Consider the following 21,001-nt stretch of genomic DNA (forward strand, 5'->3'; position numbering starts at 1 on the left):
CACACACACACACACACACACACACACTCACCAGTGGCTCTTCTTGATTTTCACACATACAGTGCTGGAGGCAGAGACGTACGGAGATGCCTACCCAGGGAGACACGCCCAGGTGTGTAGAGCTCACAGACACGCACACATGCCAAAACACATATGAAAGAGCACCCACACGCCTCGGCACTGGATTCAGCTAGAAATCATAGAGATGGAGGTGGGCTGGGAAGTGGTCAAACCAAACAGTAGACATAAGGACACAGACACAATTTGGCATATACACAGTAACATACACATAAGGCTGGGATAGACATTCTTCACAATCCCAGGACACACACACACACACACTTCATGCTAGGTGTAATGGTTTCCAGTGGTTGCCAGTGGCACAGAGACAGGCACTCCCAGCCCGGCACAGAGGCCTGCACTCACATGCATAGGAGCTGCCATCTGGGGCCTGTAGGGTTGCGTGTGTCAGAGAGGTGGCTGGTGTCCCTAGTGTCGACCTTGTTAGCTCATGTTAGCCTAGCCGTATAATGAGGTGGCAGTGACAGGTGGTGCCTGGGGCTGTGGACTCAGAGGCCTGTACCCTCTGTCACCCAATGGTCAGCTTGCAAACTTCCTTCTCAAGCCCTCAGGGCAGGTGGTACAGACCTCCGGCAACCCTTGAGGCAGCAGTCCCAGGGGAACTCAATGGCCTCAACTTGAGCACTTGGGAGGGGAAACCACGCAGGACACTGGCGATAGGACTGAGAAACTTCCAGGATCCCCAGTTGGGCTGTGAGGTGAGGGTTGAAGAGAGGGTCGCTCTGCCCAATCTTCATGGAAGGATTTTTTTTTTTTTTTTTTTGGTAAGAGATGTGGTGCCATGGAGAGGGTTGGGATGCAAGTTGTGTCCTGGACCCTAATATGCTGGCCTTCCTCCGAGCCATTTTCAATTCAGTCTGCTCCTTGGCCCAGACTCCTGACCTTTGCAGAGTGCAGCAACGTCATCCATCACCCAGGCGGCTGGTTGTGGGCGCGGGAGGAAGGCGCTGGGGGCTCAGAGAGTCACTGTCATGTATCCTGCCATCCCCTGATACTCAGAGGGAAAGTACTGAAGGGAAGGATGTGACCAAGGGACTCAGTCATGACATTGTTCCTTGTTTCCCTACCCATGCTATCCCAGCACCCCTTCTTCCAGTTCAGCACAGCCTGTCTCCCCACTCTTCCCACCCCCCTTCTCGCGGGCCCTTTGCTTAATTTCCTATTAACTGCTGATAAATCCAATTAAACCGCCGCTCTAATTAGGGACAGCTGCCTGCTCGGTAAGGCGAGGGAGGGGGCACCCCACGAGTGTAGGGAGAGAACAGCCGCTCTCCCTGCTCCTCGACACCCCCACGCCAGTATTGCCGCCCAATGAGGCAGTAAATTGGTTTTGCCTCAGTATTGTGGGGGGACTCTCCATGGCGGGGGGGGCTTGGGCTCTGAGTGTCTCAGATGGCTTGATGGAAGGAATGGGGGTCCTTGTGGTCTTTCTCACTTGTGGTAACGGATCCCGAGAAGGGATGGGAGCAAAAGGTTGGTGTGTGTTTGTGATTGGTGTGTGTGTGTGTTAGCGTGCGCGGGGGCGCCTTGCGATACTCATATTCAAGCCCAACTGTGATAAGGGGGTGCTACCCCAGTCTTCCTGTAAGACTGCCCCCGACCCCACACAGCCAGGCATCCAGGAGAGTCAAGGGCAAAGGGAACAAGATACTGAACATTGTTCCGCAGCGAATCTTCTTGTGTGCTTTCCTACCCCCAGCACACCTCAGCCTTATGTACGGAAGGGGGAGGGGGTGCTCATCCCGGCCCCAACTCTTCCCAGCCCAGCTGAGTCTCTGCCCTCCCCCCGCCAGCAGCAGATGGTGCCCGGGCTCCTGCTGCCAACCTTGCTAGGCGGTGCCAACCTCAGTCCTGGCAGACAACGGGCAGACGAGGAGCTTCTGGCTGGCCAAGCGACCCTCCCCCACCCGCCATCATGCCCAAGACCATCCGCCTGCCCCACTCCAGTGACCACCCCAGGTTGCTTCTAGATGGTCCCCAAACTCCTCGACTCCTTCTGCTCCCTTCCCCACACCTTCCCGCTTCTCGCCACCTGCCGCCCTGACCAGGGCCCGCACATTTGCATATTTGCATATGCAAATAATAACATTTGCATACGGCGCGCCGCATGGGGCGTCTTCACCGGAGCCCGTTAGCTGTCTGCCCGGTGTCCTCTCACTCGCTACCTGTCGGAAAGCGATGGGGCAGGAGCCGCGCGGGAGGGGTGAGGCCCCCGGCCTCGCTAGCTCAGTTCCCGGGGGACTTGAGGAAGTGTTGCCATGGAGACGGCACGCACCCCACCCCCTCCCAGGCCTAGGGTCTCGGGCTTGGTGTCTCCGGTTCTCTCCCCTTAGCCACCCTAAGCCCTCCCCATCCCTCTCGCCAACCGAGAGCTCGCACCGCCCCCTGGCGGCCGGCTCGGCGCGGAGCCAGGTTCCGGAAAGCCAGGGACCGCCCCCGGCGGAAGAGCCGGCCGCTGGGGACCCTCTCCCGCCACACGACCCCGCTCCGGCCCGGACCTTCGCTCTCCGCTGCCGCGGAAAGCCTGGCCAATGTATGTACCGGTCCGTCGGCCTCCCATCAGCCTCGCCCCCCAGTGCATTTCAGTTACCTGACGGCCGATCGTGAGGTGGAACATCTGGGAAGGAGTCCCCACCCCTCCGCAGGCCTTCTCGCCCCCAGTTAAACAACAGCCTTCTCTAACTTTTGTCAAAACTTTAATGAACTCGCAACATTTGCTAGTGCGTCCCTGCGCTCCCCCGGGGTTCCCCCTCGTGGAGATGCGTTCTTTCTCCAGCTCTGGAAAGCGGGGTGGACCCAAGGGGCTGCTCCGAGGACCAGGTATCCGAGGCTTTAGGCTGGGGCATGAAGGCGGAAGCCAGTACCTTCCAGAAGCCCGTTCCTGCTTAGGCCGGCCTTCCCAACACTCCTCACCCAGTAGTCCCGTTGCTTTCTGCTGTCCCTTTCCTCCCCAGCCTTCACTGGACCAGAATGGGGTATAGGTGTCTCCTGCCTGCAGGCTCCAGCACACCTAAATCTCCTCCAGGAAGTCAGTGGGGAACAGCCCCACCTTGCGGCCAGTGTAGACCTTGACGTAGCCCCCAGCTTCATCTCCTTTCTGCACAACGATCTGGAGAGGGTTAAAGGATAGATAAGCTAGTAGGAGCAGAATCTAGAGGTAGAAGATGAGAGCAAAGGATCCTGGGGCTACAGAGGCTCGTCTTAGTCTCCCTAATGGGTTAAGATCTCCAAGGAGTGTGCTAAGCCGAGGAGCTGAATTCAGGCCTGGAACTGGCATAGGGCATCAGAACTACCTGGTCCTTCTTTAGGGTGATCTGGCCGATCTCGCGGTTCCCCACAAAAGATCTTGTTACCCGGTGCACACGTTCTCCAGCCCGGACCCGAATGATAAAGTTGGGAGGGAAGAATCCGACCTTCTCCCCGATTTTCCCCTAAAGAAGGCAATAGGTATACCCAACCTCTCAGGTTCTGGACTCAACCCATATGCCCCACCCGAGGCCTAGCCATTTCTCTTACCCGCCACCACTCCTCATTGGAATCATCAATGACTGTGATCTTCTCTCCTGGCCTAGGGAAGTTAAGATTCTCTAAGACTTAGGGGCCTCACATGCCAGTTCCTGGCTTGTGCCCCAAGTCCAGTCCCAATATGCTTCCTCCTTTCCCACAGAGACCTCATCTCTGGGTTCTTTATTCCCCAGTAAACCCCACCCCCTCCTCTGAAGGGTTCTCACGGGAAATCCAGATCATCCTTCTCCAAAGCTTTGAACCGATAGAGAGCCACAAAGTAATGAGACTGCTGGAAGCCAGGCTGCTTGTGCTGGAGGTGAAAGAGGAGTGATGAGTTGTTGGGCTCCTCTGCCAACTCTCTTTCAGGACCCTGAGCTGAGTTTACTGGCTCTCTCTGTACGCGTGTGCGTGTGTGTGTGCGTGCGTGCGTGCGTGCGTGTGTGTAGGGTGGGTGGAGAGTGCCAAGACCATCTCCTGAGGCTAAGAGAGAGATCAAACTGGGTTAGGGAGGAGTCGGGACTAAGGTCCTTGCAGAGGAAAAGGATTCTCACTTTGTCGTCAAGTGTCTTCTTCTCAGTCCTCTTGTCTTTGTCCTGGTTGTTTCCTGGGATGGGAAATACTGAAGAATTGTTTTTGCCTCCTGGAGGGCAGCCCTCATTCCCTTCCCCTTGGCTTGGAGGGCTTTTTTTTTTTTTTAACCTATTAACCTGCCATGCCCTTGCTGTCCACCCACCATGCTGCAGCTAAGCCCCTACCCCACCCATCTGTGGATGGTAGATGGAGGTCACTCACCGTTCTGGGACTTGCCTTCCTCTGGCCTGGCTGACTCTGGCTCCTCCTCCATCATGGCTGCTAGAGGCTGGAGGGGGTACCAGAGTTAGATAGATTCTGTCCTAGGAACCCAGACTTACCCTGCTTTTCCAGTCAGGCCAGATAGCTATAGAATAATGGTATCTCAGGGTTGGAAGCATGCTTGTGTGTGTGTGTGCGCACACGCACACGCACACACACACACACACCTGCCTAATGCAGGGACTTACTCTGAAATGTGCTGACATCCATATTCTACTTGAATGGAGTTAATGACAGGGAGCTAACTACTTTACAAAATAACTTCTTGCACTGGGCATGGTGGCACACACCTTTAATCCCAGCACTCAGGAGATGGAGGTAGGAGGATTGCCATAAATTCAAGGCCACCCTGAGACTACATAGAGAATTTCAGGTCAGCCTGGACTAGAGTGAGACACTACCTTGAAAAAAAAAAAAAAAGCAATTTTGAGGCAATGAGGCAATTCCCTATATCCCTATATTAAATCTATGTCAATTTCCCTGTAATCGATAGTTATGGTACCGATTTGCCCTCTGGAGATTTAAATATGAAATTAATATAGTCCGTTTAAATATCTGAACACATCTGACATGTCCTTTCTGGCTGTTCTTCTCCAATCATCTTCAGGCCTTTTCAATCACCTGTATGATCCAGATCCATACGATAAGGTTTACCCTTAAAATACTCTGCTGGGGGCCAGGAGAGATGGCTTTAGTGGTTGAGGTGCCTGCCTGTGAAGCCTAAAATCTCTCCAGATCTTACTTGAGATAGATGCATAAAGGTGAGGCAACTGCAAGTTCGCACATGCCCACTAGGTGGCGCACGAGTCAATTTCAATTGCAGTGGCTGAAGCCCTGGTGTGCCAATTCTCTAAAAATTTTTTCTAAAAGTACTCCACTGGGTAAGAAAGAAATGGGTAGTACAGTTTCCCATCTTCTGGCTCTTCTTTTTCTTTTTCGATAGTCTTATGTATCCTAGGTTGACCTTGAACTCCCTATGTAGCTGAAAATAACCTTGAACTCATCTTCTTATCTCCACCTCCCAACTGTCAGGATTACAGGCATGTGCCACACACTTGGTTTATGTGGTGCTTGGGATCAAACTCAGAGCTTCATGCATGTTAGGTGAGCACCCTATTCACGGCTCCAGAACTCCAGCCCCTTCTGTTTTTGTTTTTTTATTTTTTTTTAAATAATGTCTCATAGGGCAGGAGGGATGGTTTAGCGGTTATGGTGTTTGCCTGCAAAGCCAAAAGGACCCAAGTTTGATTCCCCAGGACCCATGTAAGCCAGATGCACAAGGGGGCCTATGTGTCTGGAGTTTGCTTGTAGTGGCTGGAGGCCCTGGCATGCCCATTTTCTCCCTCCCTCCCTCTTTCTCCAAATAAATAAATAAAAATAAATATTAGCCGGGTGTGGTGACGCATGCCTTTAATCCCAGCACTCAGAAGGCAGAGGTAAGAGGATTGCCTTGAGTTCAAAGCCACCCTGAGACTCCATAGTGAACTCCAGGTTAGCCTGGGCTAGAGTGAGACCCTACCTTGAAAAACAAAAACCAACTAACTAATGGCTCATTGCCCAGGATGGTCACAAATTCACTGTGTAGCTGAGAATGAAAGGTTCTAATCCTGCTAACTCCACCTCCCCAGGGGTGGGATTACAGGCCTTGCCTGGCTGCCTGCAGTTTTCATAATTCTCTTAGGTGAATAGAACCCAAAAACATACTCCTAGTGCCATGCCATGCAACTTATAGTTCATTTGACAGAAATTTATCATCTGTACTCAATCTCCGTATCTACTACTTTGAGGCCAGATCTCTCATTTCATTTCTGGGCAGCTGATTTTCTACTTAACCCAAGAAAAGTACATTTTCCTTGTAAAATTTAAAGTGTGGTGATGCATGCCTATAGTCCCAGTACTTGGGAGCCGGAGGCAGAAGGCTCAAGAGTTCCAGGTCAGTCTGGGCTACGTAGCATGATTTTTTTGTACGTTTGTTTTTTTGAGGTAGGGTCTCACTCTAGCCCAGGCTGACCTGGAATTCACTATGTAGTCTCATGATGGCCTTGAACACATGGTGATCCTCCTACCTCTGCCTCCTAAGTGCTGGGATTAAAGGAGTATGCTATCATGCCTGGTCATAGCAAAAATTTTAAAAATAATTTAAAATTTTTATTTATGAGAGAGTACAGAGGTGCTCCAGGGCATCTTGCTGTTACAAAGAAACTCAAGGCACATGCACCACTTCATGAGTCTGGATTTATGTGGGCACTAGGGAATTGTGCCTGGGCTGTCAGGCTTTTTAAACAAGTCCTTTAACTGTTGAGTCATCTCTCCAGCCCAAGATCTTTTTTTTTTTTTTAGAACAGAACATTATAGAATGAATACAATAGGGCTAGAGATGTAGCATGCGTGAAGCCCGGGGCTTGATCTCTAGAACCACATTAATCAGATGTGGTGGTGCAGACTTGTTATTCCAGCACTCTAGAGGTACAGGCAGGAAGATCAGAAGTTCAAGGTCATCCTTGGCACAAAGTGAGTTCAAGGCTAACCTGGGCTGCATGAAACTCAAAATAAAAAAAGAAAGACTAGAATAGCCCAAAAAATATATATATTTTTTCAAGATAGTGTCTCACTCTGGTCCAGGCTGACCTGGAATTCACTATGTAGTCTCAGGGTGGCCTCGAATTCACGGCAATCCTCCTACCTCTGCCTCCTGAGTGCTGGGATTAAAGGTGTGCGCCATCATGCCTGGCCAAAATAATATTTTTTTAAAGCTGACTTTGGTGGTTTGTACTCAAAGCTACTTGGGAGACAAGAGACAGGAGGATTGCAAGTTCAAGGTCAGCATGGGCAACTTGTCTCAATAAATTAAATAGAAAAATACAAATTTAAATAAGTAGTTTGGGCTCTTTCTTCTGCTCTGTAATATTTTCAGACATATTGTTCAGTGTATGTTTGTCCCTCCTAGCTTTCCTATTAGCTTAATGACTATGCTATTTACATCTTCATTGTGTACCAGTGAGAAAAAAATAGAAGGTCATGAACCAAATCATGTTATGAGGCATCAGAAATCTCTCTCTAGATGGACACTCCTAAAGGATCAAGATCTTTAGACACTGCATTCAATATTAGGAATTTCTCTGACTGTAACTACCATCCATATTAGTCTGGTTTTCTTTTTTTTTTTTTTTTGGAGGTAGGGTCTCACTCTAACCCCAACTGATGTGGAATTCAGTATGTAGTCTCAGAGTGACCTTAAACTCACGGCGATCCTTCTACCTCTGCTTCCCACATGCTGGGATTAAAAGCATGTGCCACTATGCTCAGCCTTAGTCTATCTGTTTTTGCAGAGATATAAAGCTTGTTGAGCTGAACACATACCTGTGGCATTACTAAGCTAGTGACACTATTAACATAGAAGTGAAGCTGTTCTTGGCCAGTAGCTGTGTGCCTCAGTTTCATCTATAACATGATGGAGCATAGCAGATGGTTTTCATGGACACCTGCATGGCTGTAGAGTTCTCTAGTTATTTGGGATGACAAATTCTCTCCCCAAGTAAAAAAGCACAGTTGTGGCCGCTCATCTTCTGTGGCACTTAATCTAGCAACTTCAGAAGGGAGCTGAGTGTTGAGGACTGAACCCAGAGGGCCACATGCATGCACACTAGGCAAGTACTCTGCCACTGAACTACAACTCAGCCCCATAGCAGTTCTTAATCTGATGTCCAAGTTGACATGCAGGAAGTTCAAAACACCTCAAGTTGCATACAGTAACTGTGACTGGTAAATGTTAGGTAATGTGCCATTTGGAGGAAGAGGTTCCATGGTTTCTGTCAGCTTTCTAAAAGGGTGAATGGGATGACCTATCCATGGAGTTTCTGAAAGGAACTTCTGTGGGGACATAATGTTGCTCACATTTTTCTTATCTGCCTGTCCCTTCTTCCGTTCCTTGTTTGCCATGATCACCCCGGTGCGTAGGGTTTCAAACACAGGGTCATTGTGATTAGCAGCAGCTAGTGGAATAGGAGGACAAAGAGACATTACTAGGGAAGCAGAGAAAGGCTTAGAGAAGAGACTTTCTAAAGAAGGGAGAGATGGGATTCAGTAGACTTTCACAGGGATGAGGTTATCAGAGGTGAGAAATTAGGGAGGGTCAGTTGGGTAATACCTACACCACCAACTATAAAAGGGTCTAAAAACATCATCATTGGAAAAAGTTTTTTGCTTTTGCTGTGGTAGGTTCTCACTCTAGCCCAGGCTGGCCTGATATTCACTCTGTAGTCCCAGGCTGGTCTTGAGCGCACAGAGATCCTCCTACCTCTGCCTCCCAAGTGCTGGGATTAAACGCATGTACCACCACTTCATTGGAAATTTTGAGTACCATGTATGTAGCCCAGCCTGGTCTCCAACTTGCTATGTAGCCAAGGATGATCCTGAACTTCTGATCCTCTTGCCTCCACCTCTCCCCGGATTGCAGGAGTCACAGGTATGTGCCGCCATGCCTAGTTTTATGCAGCACTAGGGATTGACCCCAGGGCTTCATGCTAACTGAGCTACATCCTCATCCCATCACTGAAAATGTAATGTAACAAAGAAAAATACTTCCCAAGACTCCTTTCAGGCAGGGTGCTATATGGTGTTGGAAAAACAATGTAGGTTAGTTTCTTGGGAGTTAGGACATGCTTGGATTCACTATTATCCTGCCAATTCTTGTGCTGTTGCCTAGCATGTACAAGCTGTGGTGCTCTCGCCAGTGCATTCATGGAGTTCAGCCTTTCCTCTAAATAAATTGTCAATGAATGCACTTTATTTTTTCTTGAGGCAGGGTCTCACTCTAGCCCAGGCTGACCTGGACCTCACTCTAGTCCCGGGCTGGCCTCAAACACAACAATCCTCCTACCTCTGCCTCCCAAGTGCTAGGATTAAAGGCACCTGGCTGAATACTTTTTTAAAAAATATTTTATTTATTTATTAGAGAGAGAGAGAGAGAGAGAGAGAGAGAGAGAGAGAGAGAGAGAGAGAGAGAGAGAGCGAGTGTGCGTGCGCACACACGCCAGGGCTTCTAGCCATTGCAAATGAACTCCAGGCGCATGCATCACCTTGTGTCTCTGGCTTAAGTGGGTCCTAGGCTTCACAGGCTGCTAGCACTTTAACTATTAAGCCATCACTCCAACCCCCAGCTGAATACTTTTAAGGGTTGCCAAATTAGGAATTTATCCAGGATGTCCACAATTGGTTTGGCTCTGAGTGTGCCATGACTCTGTACCAAGAATGAAGCCAGTCTAGAACCCTTGTTCTTGCTGAGAAATGGTGTTGATGTAAAAAATTACATATTTGAAAGGAGCAGGTGCCTTGGCCCTACTGCTGGCTATTTGTAGCCCTAGCTAAATCTTATCTCTTTCAGCTGTAAATGAAAGGAATATTGACTGCACCAAAAGTGGTTATAAAAATATTGTGCTGGGCTGGAGAGATGGCTTAGCAGTTAAAGGCGCTAGCTTGCAAAGTCTGATGGCCTGGGTTTGATTCTTCCGTGTCCATACAGAGGACAGATGTACAAAGTGGAGCATTCTTCCGGAGTTTGCAATGGTGAGAGGCCATGGTGCATCCATTATCATTCTCTCCCTTTACCCCCTCCTTGAAAATAAGTAAGTTAAAAAAATAAAATGAGCCGGGCGTGGTGGTGCACGCCTTTAATCCCAGCACTCAGGAGGCAAAGGTAGGAGGATCACAGTGAGTTCGAGGCCACTGTGAGACTCCATAGTGAATCTCAGGTCAGCCTGGGCTACAGTGAGACCCTACCTTGGAAAAAAATAAAATAAAATGAAAATATGCTGAGGGAGAACGATGGGAAATAGAATGGTTGTTTCAGAATTTTCAAGCGGTAGTATGAAACCATCTTGGAGGCTTGCCCACTCCACTCCCTCAGGTCCTATCTGGGCACTTACAGAGATCTTTGACACAAGCGTACTGTTGGTTGCTGTAGAGTGGGGAGCTATAGGCTCGATGGAAACCAGGTGGCTGTAAGATGGGATGGGGGAAGCATTAGAAGTAGTAAGGTAGGGTCCAGACCCCACCTTCCCCATGACTGCTCACCCCTTCTCAGAGTAAGAAATGGGCTAAGAAAACTGGGAGATGTATGGGTGACTTGAGGGGCAGCAAGTAGGTAGCTGATGTACATGTATGTACCCTCCCTTCCACTTGCTCCCCAGAGCCTACTCACGATCTTGCCGAAGCATCTCTGCATCTCCACGTAGGTCTGACAGTGTTCATGGATGTTGGTTTTGCAATTCTTACAGCGGAGCCCAAATTTGTTATTGACTTGGAGGTGAAGAACATTCGGGTAAGGTTCTGGCTTCTCCTTTCCCTCTGTACCACTGCAGCTACTTTAGCTTCAATCTGCCCACTTCTGGGGCCCTGCGCTGTCAATCTCTAATAGCGTTTTCCTAAGCCGAGTCTTGCCACAGCTTCGCTTAGCTGCTTCTCTCCTGAATCCTCCCCCTCCCCTCACACCTCACACTCTCCACTCCCCTTCAAGACTCACGCACAATCATCCGGGCACAGACATCACAGAATTTTGGCTTCTTGAAGAAGTGATCTTTGAATTTATGGGGCTTGTCGTTAACAAGCTTAGGAGGTTCTGGGGGTGGTGGTTCCTCCTCTTCCTCTTCTTCTTCCTCTTCCTCATAGATGTAATAGATGGGCCCACCCCCAGCTCCCACTGCCTCCCCGTTGGCTTGGGGTTCTGGGGGAAGCTCCATCTCTTTTGTCCCTGGAGAACCCTTCCTGAATAACTGCTTCAGTCGCTGCAGCTGAGGGAGTGAAGGAAACTCAACGTTACAAGTCCTGTTGCCTTCTTTCTTTGGTCTGGTATGGGACAAGCATTTTGCCCCAGGATTAGAGGATTGGGGGGCTGCAAATGTTGGCTAGCCTACTAGCAACAAATGAATCATTCACAAGTGGGATCAATTTAAGCAGTTTTCTTCAGAGGCTGTAATGGCTTCCCAGCCCCCCACACCCAGTGGTCAAAGGCCCAGACTCACCCCACTTTGCGGAGTTTCTGTTGGGTAGGAGGGCTTAGGGGACTCCAGCACCTCCTTTTCTGTCATCCTGCAAGAGGTTGGACCCTACTATGAAATCTAATCCCTGACTATATTCTTTCCTCCCTTTTCCCTGTCCCTCATAGTAAGATGGTCCTTGAAGGGGAGGCTTTGAGAGAAATTTGGTGAAACAGAGAGCCTTTTGTAGGGCTTATGAACACAAAGATTCCATGCAGATCCCGAAAAAAGCCTCAGACTGACGAACTTCCCCATCAATTCTCCTCAGACTGACAAACTTACCCACTAGTTCCTCAGATTGACGGAACTTACCTACCAGTTCCCCAAACTTATACTGTTTCTTTTTTTTCTTCCCTCAGCAGCCCCAGAATTTATGGTCTGACCTACTGCTTAAGGTGGCCTGGTTTAGAGATTTTCCTCCAAGGTATTCATGGGTGAGTGACATGCCAAGTATCTTCAATGTGCGTCCTCAGCTACATGCACTTAGGGGTGGCCTGACATGTTTGTTGTCCCCCACCTCTATCCTGAACCCTGAGGCCTTGTGCCTCGCTAGTTCTGTCTCGGCCTGCCTTGGCCTCAGCTATTTTAAGTTTTCTGAGTAATATGAGCCTTCCCCTCCCTTCCTATTCCATTCCCTGGACCCCACTCCACCCTCCCCCCAACCTCCAATCCTGGTTCATCCTGAAGTAGAACCATCTCACTTAACAGAACCTCCAAGGACAGAAAGGAAAAGGCTGACAGACTAGTGACTGTGGAAATGGAAAGTGGATGAAGAGGCAACTTACGTTTGGGGTTCCCTAAGTCAGTCCAAGTCTGTGGATGGAAGAGGGAACCTCTAGGGCCTTGGTGATGGTGCTGGGGGAAGGGCTGATCCTCTTCTTTGGGGGCTAAGCCCCCCAGTACCCACTGGACTTACACCAGCCACCCAGATGGCATTTGTAGGCCTCCTAGCCTCTCACCTTGGTGACAGAGCTGAAATGACAGGGCTGGAGGAAAGTGGACAGCTGAGCAGCACAGCTGACACGGAGAAATTGGAAACTCGGAGGGCTAGGGCAGGGCTGGACCCTGACTCCTCCCATCCCCAGAGCTGCTCTTCCCTGATTGTCTATGGTGAGCAGGTCAGTCCTGGCTAGTCTGTACTGGGGACTGAACTCGGTGCCTTTAGCATGCTAGGCAACTATTTTACTACTGGCTACATCTCCAGCAGGAAGGGAGTGTCTGTTCATGTTATACACTCATTTGAGGGGATATTAGATGTCTGAAGGTGAAGTCATGATGAATGCTACTAAAAAAGATAAGCCGGCAAACAAACAACAACAAAAGAACAAAATCCACCTGATGGGCTCTGGAGAGAGTGTTTCTAAGGAGCAGGAAGGTTTAGCTTTAACCCTGGAAAGATTCTGACTTTGTTATCCATAAGTAATGTTCCCTTCCCCATGATAACTAAAAACTTTTGAAGGTAGGCTGGCCAATCCTTGCACTTTTATTTTAATTCCCTGATTCCACCTCTCACCTCTGATGCCCCAACATATGAGCTGAAAGCCACGAGAATAGCTGGCATTCTCATAGGAGTGCAGCTTTCTCTACTCTATGGACTATCACATGGCTGAGATATCCTGGAGGATAACAGTCACAATGGTACTGGAGTACTACTCTCTCCTACGTAACTGTGAGAAATAAAGATTACACTTCAGGTTGGGTCAGACAAGCTCAAGACGTCCAGAGCAATATGCTGTCATTCCCACTCATTGTTTTTTCTCTTTAAACAGGGATGGAAATAAAAATAAATTAAAAAAATAAAAGGGCTGGAGAGATGGCTTAGTGGTTAAGCACTTGCCTGTGAGGCCTAAGGACCCTGGTTTGAGGCTTGATTCCCCAGGACCCACGTAAGCCCAATGCATCTGGAGTTTGTTTGCAGTGGCTAGAGGCCCTGGTGTGCCCATTCCCTATTTATCTGTCTCTTTCTCTGTCTGTCACTCTCAAATAAATAAATAAAAATAAACAAAAAAATTAAAATAAACAGGGATGGGCGAGACTGAAAGTTGAAAAGGGGTTCTGGACCTGCCATGATGTCACATGCCTGTAACTGCAGCATTGAGGCAGGACTGCAGTGAGTGTGAGATCAGCCAGGGCTACAGTGAGTTCAAAGCCAGCCTAGTCTACAGATTAAGATTGTGTCTCGGGCTGGAGAGATGGCTTAGCGGTTAAGCGCTTGCCTGTGAAGCCTACAGACCCCGGTTCGAGGCTCGGTTCCCCAGGTCCCATGTTAGCCAGATGCACAAGGGGGCACACGCGTCTGGAGTTCGTTTGCAGAGGCTAGAAGCCCTGGCGCGCCCATTCTCTCTCTCTCCCTCTATCTGTCTTTCTCTCTGTGTCTGTTGCTCTCAAATAAATAAATAAATAAATAAATAAATAAATAAATAAATAAATAACAATAACAACCAAAACAACACAAGGGGAGAAGCTAGATAGATGAACCTGTATCTACAGACTCTTTAATGTCTTGTCCTGACAGGCTGTAAAATACCAGGGATGGCCTTGGGATCTCCAGACAGAAAAACACACCCCATCTTGCAGGCAGGGCGACTGGTTCTTTAGCTTTCTTCAGCCGCATGGACAGGAACTGCTGACTGTGTCTGGGTAACACAGCATCTTGCCACTGCAAGTTCAGTTGGTGTAGCTTTTATTGTAAGAAACATCCACTTCTGTTTTTGCCAAGTAGAACCCAATCCTCCGGCTTTAGGATTAAAGGTGCAAGTCCTCCATCCCTGAAGGGTTTTTAGAAGATTAGATGGACAGAAATGAGGCTTACATCTTGACCCAGTTCTATACTTCACTTAGCCCTCCCCAGCAAGGGCATATATGAATATCTGAGTTAATGGGCAGGAAGGAGCCTTTGATGTGGACACAGGTCCAGAGTTGAGAAGTGATGTGCTTGATCAACAGCAGTATGCAACAAAGTTGGGTGAACCCTACACCAAGGTCCCAGAGACCTGGCTACCTGTTAGAATTGTATACATGGAAGAGGATGGGCCAGAAGGATCAGAGTTAGAGCAGTGTATGTGCACATGCTAGAAAGAAAACCATCCCAGCCAACCTACAACACCACCCTCCAACATTTGTGGAGCTGTAGCTACCCAAGTCCTTCAGCCCTCACCCATACCAGGCAGCAACAGAAAATGAGTGACTGATGTCCAGTCCAGTGACACCTTTATGTATGTGTGTGTGTGTGTGTGTGTGTGTGTGTGTGTATTTAAAAACAAAACCAACCTCCCAAGTAGCCCTCAACAAATAAATAAACAAAAAAGATTAAATAAAATTTACATTGGCTATACCCAGCAAACATTTGTATGTGCAATTAAATACTGTGTCTGTTACTGTGGCACAAACCTCAAACAATATACGAATGTTCTGGGGATTAGGGGGGTCCCAAGTTTTAACTTTGTGGGGTTTGGGAGACAAGATGGGGGAATGAGAGAACGGGGAAATCAATTTATTTTTCTTAATTCTGTCATATAAATATATTCATAAAGACCAAATAAGGAAAGGAAGCTTGGGATGATGAGGAGAGGGGAGTGTGGGACCCTCCCAATTCTACCTGACCAAAAAACATGGGAGAAATGAACTTCATGGGGGAAGAGATAAAAAATGAGAGAAGAGGATGGGAAGGGTGGGGAGCACAGGGGAACCAACCAGGCAAAGAGGGGAGCCATGGCAAGGGAGTAGGAAGGAGTCCAATGCCAGTGTGAGAATCCATCTGCTTCTCTTCAGCCTTAGTGTCTTAGGCTCCAGTTTGGCTTGTCTCCTTACTGCCTCTGTCCCGTCTGTCTGGCCTTGGCTCCCTCCTCCTGCCCTCCCCCCCAATCCCTATGGTGCTGGTCCCTTCCTCTCCTCCATTCACTGGGAGCTGGCTCGCTCCAGGACCCTCAGGTCATAGTTCTTTTTGGCCACTCGAAGTTTGAAGCGACTCACGGAGTTGTTGAGGCGAAGGGAGGCATTCTGGGCGGCCAGAGGGCTGGGGAACACAGCCACGATGGTATACAAGGCAGCAAGGTCCGAGTGGCGGCCATTCTCAGCAGTCCCACTGTTGTCCCCCCCCCCCACGCCAGGCAGCCCCTGAGCATCCTTGAGCCACTGAATCTTGGCACCAGACATGGCGAGTTGAGTGAAGAGTTTGTCTGCTTCTGTGCGGGTGATGCCCTCAGGGAGATCTGTCACTTCCAGCACCCGGCCCAGCACTGGAAAGAGAAGACAGGACACAGTTGTGAGAGGCCTGAGTAAGAACTAGAAAAGGACATGGTAGACAAGTATTTATCTGACCAAGCCTGTACATAATGTCCTCAAATGGCCCATCTTTCCATTGTAGGCCTTTCCTTCCTTCACCACTCTCCTTCCCTATTTAGCCAACAGCTATAGGCTAGGAAAGCCCAAGAGACCTTCTACGCTTAGTACAGAAAGTCTGCAGGAAGGGAGCTACTCCCCCATATCCTCCTCTACCAATCTTCTGAATTGGGTGTAGAACTACCAGGGGGGAGATGTCATAGGGATTAGGATCAGGACTGTTCCCAAGACTGTTGATTAACAAGAGGTTTAGCCACTCCTATCATGGTGCTCCTCCTTATCTTTACAAGTGTGTCTATGTGTGTTGTATGTGTGCATGCATGCATGCATATATGTTTGTATGTGTATGGCCACATGTGTGTATGCTTTCTACCTTCTTTTTTTTCGAGGTAGGGTCTCACTCTAGCCCAGGCTGACCAGGAACTCACTATGTAGTGTCAGGCTGGCCTCAAACTCACAGCCACCTTCCCACCTCTGTCTCCCAAGTGCATGTGCCACAATGTCTGGCTCTTTTTTTCTTTTTTTCTTGAGATAGGATCTCTCATTGAGCTCCAAGCTCACTGACTTGGCTAAAACAGCTATCTAGTAAGTCCTAGGGATCCACCTATCTTTGTCTCTTTACAGCTGGGGTTACAGGCACATGCTACCATGCCTGGCATTGTATATGGGTTCTGGGCATCTGAACTCAGGTCCTCATGTTTGCACAGCAAGCACTTTATCTACTGTGCAATCTCCCTAGTCACTAGTGCCAATTTCTGTGATGGTCTGGCTCAGGAACTGGAATGGCTTGATTAAGGAGACTCAGATACTTTGCTTTTCCTCTTTGCTGTTGAACAGGGGACACCACTTCCTCACCCTGAACTTCCTTTCCCACTCATTCTGGCTGGTAATGAAGGGGCTGGAGGGATAAGCACCTTTGCATGCAATTTGGCGTTTTTCTACTCACCAACATCTGCTGTCCCCAGGTCAGTGGAGGCAGACTTGAGTGCTTGTCTCTTGCTCCGGTTCCCATGCTTCAATCCACTCTGTCCCTTCAGCATTTAAAATATAACTCTTATAAGTAAATGACATTTGCTGCCTTGCATTTCAATGTCCACATTACAGACTGAGGAGTGGTCCCCAATCTTAGGATTCCACCCCACCAGGAGATTGCTCAGGCAGTGGTCACTGAGATATGGCATCAGTGCTGGGTCTGAGAGCTTATAATGTGAGGCTCTGTCAGAACGGTGTGGTTTCAGAAGAGGAAACACTGGACTTGTGTTAGCACAAAGTAGCTTTGACATGGGTGGGAGTCATGAGCGCAGCAGCAAGGTCAAGCTCTTCCTGCTTTGTTCATTCTGTGTTGCTTCATTGTCTACCCAGCTGACTGAAGCAGATGGCTCAGGGACAGGGACCCAGATGAGAAGGCAGGTCTGATGGCCCTAGGCTGACTGTGGATATCCTTACCTGGTGCACCGTGTAAGTTGACTGGCCATGGAGCAAGGGAGGGCAGATAGACAGATTGTATTGTAATGGCTGACCCAAGAGGGAGTAGCGCCCATCACCTAGAAAGTAAGAGCAGATGGTTTTTAAGAACCTGAGTTTCACAGTATGACTGCTATGAGATTTTGGGGTCTGTGAGATAGCAACAGTGCACACTGTTCCTATCTTTTCTCTGATGGGAGTGCCCATGTGGCTGACTTAAGAGCTGTGTCTTGTCCTAAACCCTTTGACTCTCAGCTGAATCTAAGAGGACTATTAGGCCCTTTTACCCTTGAATGATAGAGAGTGGATTTGTGAAGAGGAAAGTGAGGGAGGGAATTATCATGGTATATTGTGTATAATTATAGCAGTTGTCAATAAAAAAAGTTAAAATAAAGAGTTCTGTCCATTACAGATAAAAGGAAATGACCAGGGAAGAATTAGACATGGTGGCACATGTCTGTAACTTCAGTACTTGGGAGGCTAAGGTAGGAGGATCACCATGAGTTTGAGGCCCATCTAGGCTGTAAAAATAAGACCCTGCCTCCAAAAAAAAAAAAAAAAAAAATTATAAATAAAAAAAATTTATAGTGCTTTATGAATATCTTTTCTTTTCTTTTTTTTTTTTTTTTTTTAGGTAGGGTCTCACTCTGGTCTAGGCTGACCTGGAATTCACTCTGTAGTCTCAGGATGGCCTCAAACTCATGGTGATCCTTCTACCTCTGCCTCCCAGTGCTGGGATTAAAGGCGTGCGCCACCATGCCCAGCTAATATGAATGTCTTTTCTTTCATGCACATTTTCTTCATCCTCAACCCCTCAAGTGTCTGATCATGTGAGTAGCAGTAGTACAGGCTTGGACACATACTGCCTAGGCTAAAAATCCTGGCACTGTTACTAGAAATGAGATATGAGCGTGTTTTTCCTTTTTGGGTGTTGCTAGAAGGTCAAAGGAATATAAGACATGCACAGTATTTGTAACAATAGTAGGCACCTTAAATGTTACCCACTAGTAATAAAATGCTACATTTCAGAACATTTAAAAAAGTTTTCAAAACAATATCCTACCTGATTTTATGTTTAGACTGCTGTGACAGTCAAGGCAGAAGGCATCTGAGACTATTCTCATTTTATATATGACTAACCCCACTTTACAGATTAGAAAACTAAGGTCTACTTCTGATTTTAGTAACTTGTTTAATATCACACATCTAGTTTGTGCTAAAACTGGAATCCAAGTCTTCTAGCCCAAATCTATTTTTTTCCCCCTGAGGCATGCTTCACTTTAACCCAGACTAACCTGGCACTCACTCTGTAGCCCCATGCTGGGCTCCAACTCACAGTGATCCTCCTGCCTTTGCCTCTCCAGTGCTGGGATTAAAGGCTTGTGCCACCATGCATGGCTCAGTGTTCCCTCTTTTAAAACCATTCTGTTCTGACCTAGCCTCACATTGCAAGCCGTCAGACTCAGCAATGATGTTAGGCTAAGTTCATTAGAAAGTTGAGTGAACTCTTCCCCACCGCTTTTCACCCTACTCAGTGGTAAACACTGGTAGCGGTACAGAGGGTTGTGTGTCCTTGGCCTCAACAGAGATATCAAATGAGGAGTTAGCTCCCAGAATTGGGTCAGCCCTACTGGTTCCCTGCCTGTTGCTATCTTATAATCTTTTTCCTAGAAATGGAATGCAAAGGGTGAGTTCCATAGCACCTCACCCTATCTAATTCCCTACCCTGTGCAGGACCCCCAGGTCGGGGGTATTGTGTGAGGACAGGCAAAGGACTGAGTCCTGTGCAGATGCTGCTGAGGCTGGTGACAGGAGAGGGTGCTGGAGACTGGGTAGGAGATGAAACAGGGCTACTGCTCATGTTGGCCTGTGAAGAGAGGAGCAAATATCACATCAAAATGCAATATTATCCTCGTATTTGGTTTTACATTCTCCTCACTCAAGAAACAAGGCTCTCTTCTAAACCCTGTTCCTATTTTGTACCATTATTATTCTTTCTATTTCCAGTCCTGGGGAATCAAACCTAGGCTCTTGTGTATGCTAGGTAAGCACTCACATCCTCAGCCCTTGTTTACTGCGGGGGGGGGGGGGGAAGGCAGGAAGTGCAGGTATGCTAAGGCCTCCTATTGCTGCAAATGAACTCCAGACACATAAGCCACTTTGTGCAACTGGCTTTATGTGGGTACTGGAGAACTGAACCCGGGCCTGCAAGCATTTCAAGAAAGTGCCTCTAACCATCTCCTCAGTTCCACATCTATTTAAAGAAAAAGTAATTTATTTATTTATTTATTAGAGACAGAGAGGGAGAGAAAGAGAGAATGGGTGTGCCAGAGCTTCTAGCCACTGCAAACAAACTCTAGATGCATGTACTACCATGTGCATCTGGCTTACGTGGGACATGGATATTTGAACCTGGGTCCTTAGGCTTTGCAGGAATGTGCCTTAACTGCTAAGGCATCTCTCCAGCCCCATATCTACTTTTTTTTTCTCCAAAGAATGGTCTCACTTTAGCCCAGGCCGACCTAAAACTCACTCTGTAGTCTCAGGCTGGCCTCGAACTCACAGCAATCCTACCTCTGCCTTCTAAGTCCTGTGATTAAAGGCATGCGCCACCATGCCTGGCTCCACATCTACTCTTTTGATCCCCAGTATCATATAAACCAAGTGTGGTGGTGCATAGCTGTAATCCCAATACTTTGGGAGGCAGAAAATCTTTTTTTTTTTTTTTTTTTTTTGAGGTAGGTTCTCATTCTAGCTCAGGCTGACCTGGAATTCACTACGTAGTCTCAGGATGGCCTCGAACTCATGGTGATGAGTTCTGCCTCCCGAGTACTGGGATTAAAGGCATGCGCCACCATACCTAGCCTTAGAAAATCTTTTTTTTTTTTTCTAAAATGGTCTTTAAATTTATTCAAGAGAGAAATGTGCATACCAGGTCCTTTTGCCATTGCAAATGAACTCTAGTCACAAGGGCTAGAGAGATGGTTCAGTGGTTAAGGGCACATGATTGAACTATTGCACCACTTTGTGCATCTAACTTTGGGTACTAGAGAATTGACCCTAGGCTGGCAGGCTTTACAAGAAAGCGCCTTTAATGCTGAGCTATCTCCTCAGCCCTATCTATATTTAAATATTTATTTATTTATGTGAAAGGGAGAAAGAGAGAGGGAGGGAGAGGAAGGGAGGGGCTGGGTGTGGTGGCGCACACCTTTACAGCACTCAGGAGGCAGAGGTAGAAGGATCGCTGTGAGTTCAAGGCCACCCTAAGGCTACATACTGAATTCCAGGTCAGCCTGGGCTAGTGTGAGACCCTACCTTGGGTGGGATGGGGGAACCAAAGAGAGAAAGAGGGGTGTGGGGGGAAGACAGTATGGGCACACCAGGGCCTCCTGCTATTGCAGATAAACTCCAGATACACACACCACATTTTGCATCTGACTTTATGTGAGTACTGGGTAACTAACTGAAGCTGGCTGGCAGGCTTTGTAAGCAAGTGCCTTTAACTGATGAGCCATCTTCCTAGCCCATGTATGTATGTATGTATGCATGTGTCTGTCACACACGCACGCACACACACACACATACATACATACACTTTTTTCCCCCAAGGTAGGGACTCACTCTAGCCAAGGCTGACCAGGAATGTACTCTATAGTCCCTGGCTGGCCTTGAATTCAAAGCAATCCTCCTACCTCTGCCTCCTGAGTACTGGGATTAAAGGC

General features: G+C 48.1%; 2 protein-coding genes across 14 annotated transcripts in view; both read right to left on the reverse strand.

The window, feature by feature from the left end:
• Positions 1 to 2,760: 2,760 nt before the first annotated feature.
• Positions 2,761 to 14,817, reverse strand: Stac3 (SH3 and cysteine rich domain 3). 4 transcript variants are annotated; one of them, XM_045151579.1, is made up of 13 exons: positions 14,040 to 14,817; positions 12,260 to 12,460; positions 11,460 to 11,526; positions 10,961 to 11,228; positions 10,640 to 10,737; positions 10,365 to 10,437; positions 8,335 to 8,432; positions 4,381 to 4,447; positions 4,140 to 4,192; positions 3,813 to 3,898; positions 3,598 to 3,649; positions 3,375 to 3,512; positions 2,761 to 3,190 (listed from the first exon to the last, which is right to left on the reverse strand). In XM_045151579.1, exons 3-13 carry the CDS (start codon positions 11,523 to 11,525, stop codon positions 3,092 to 3,094), a joined length of 1,098 nt encoding a protein of 365 aa, XP_045007514.1. In that variant the 5' UTR covers position 11,526; positions 12,260 to 12,460; positions 14,040 to 14,817; the 3' UTR covers positions 2,761 to 3,091. The 4 variants fall into 4 exon arrangements, with proteins under 4 accessions (XP_045007514.1, XP_045007515.1, XP_045007516.1 ...); XM_045151580.1 differs by lacking the exons at positions 8,335 to 8,432; positions 10,365 to 10,437; XM_045151581.1 differs by lacking the exons at positions 10,961 to 11,228; positions 12,260 to 12,460; positions 14,040 to 14,817 and having other exon boundaries at positions 11,460 to 11,465.
• A 135-nt stretch (positions 14,818 to 14,952) lies between these two features.
• R3hdm2 (R3H domain containing 2) overlaps positions 14,953 to 21,001 on the reverse strand; it is a 193,742-nt gene continuing 187,693 nt past the window's right edge. For all 10 annotated transcript variants that reach the window (XM_045151578.1, XM_045151575.1, XM_045151577.1 and 7 more), the window contains 4 exons: positions 19,005 to 19,146; positions 17,262 to 17,359; positions 16,762 to 16,846; positions 14,953 to 15,712 (listed from right to left, as the gene is read on the reverse strand). In XM_045151578.1, coding sequence (XP_045007513.1) covers positions 15,372 to 15,712; positions 16,762 to 16,846; positions 17,262 to 17,359; positions 19,005 to 19,146 — 666 coding nt within the window. In that variant the 3' untranslated portion in view covers positions 14,953 to 15,371. The remainder of the gene's footprint in view (positions 15,713 to 16,761; positions 16,847 to 17,261; positions 17,360 to 19,004; positions 19,147 to 21,001) is intronic.

This window comes from Jaculus jaculus, chromosome 6 (assembly GCF_020740685.1).
Source record: "Jaculus jaculus isolate mJacJac1 chromosome 6, mJacJac1.mat.Y.cur, whole genome shotgun sequence".
NCBI lineage: Eukaryota > Metazoa > Chordata > Mammalia > Rodentia > Dipodidae > Jaculus > Jaculus jaculus.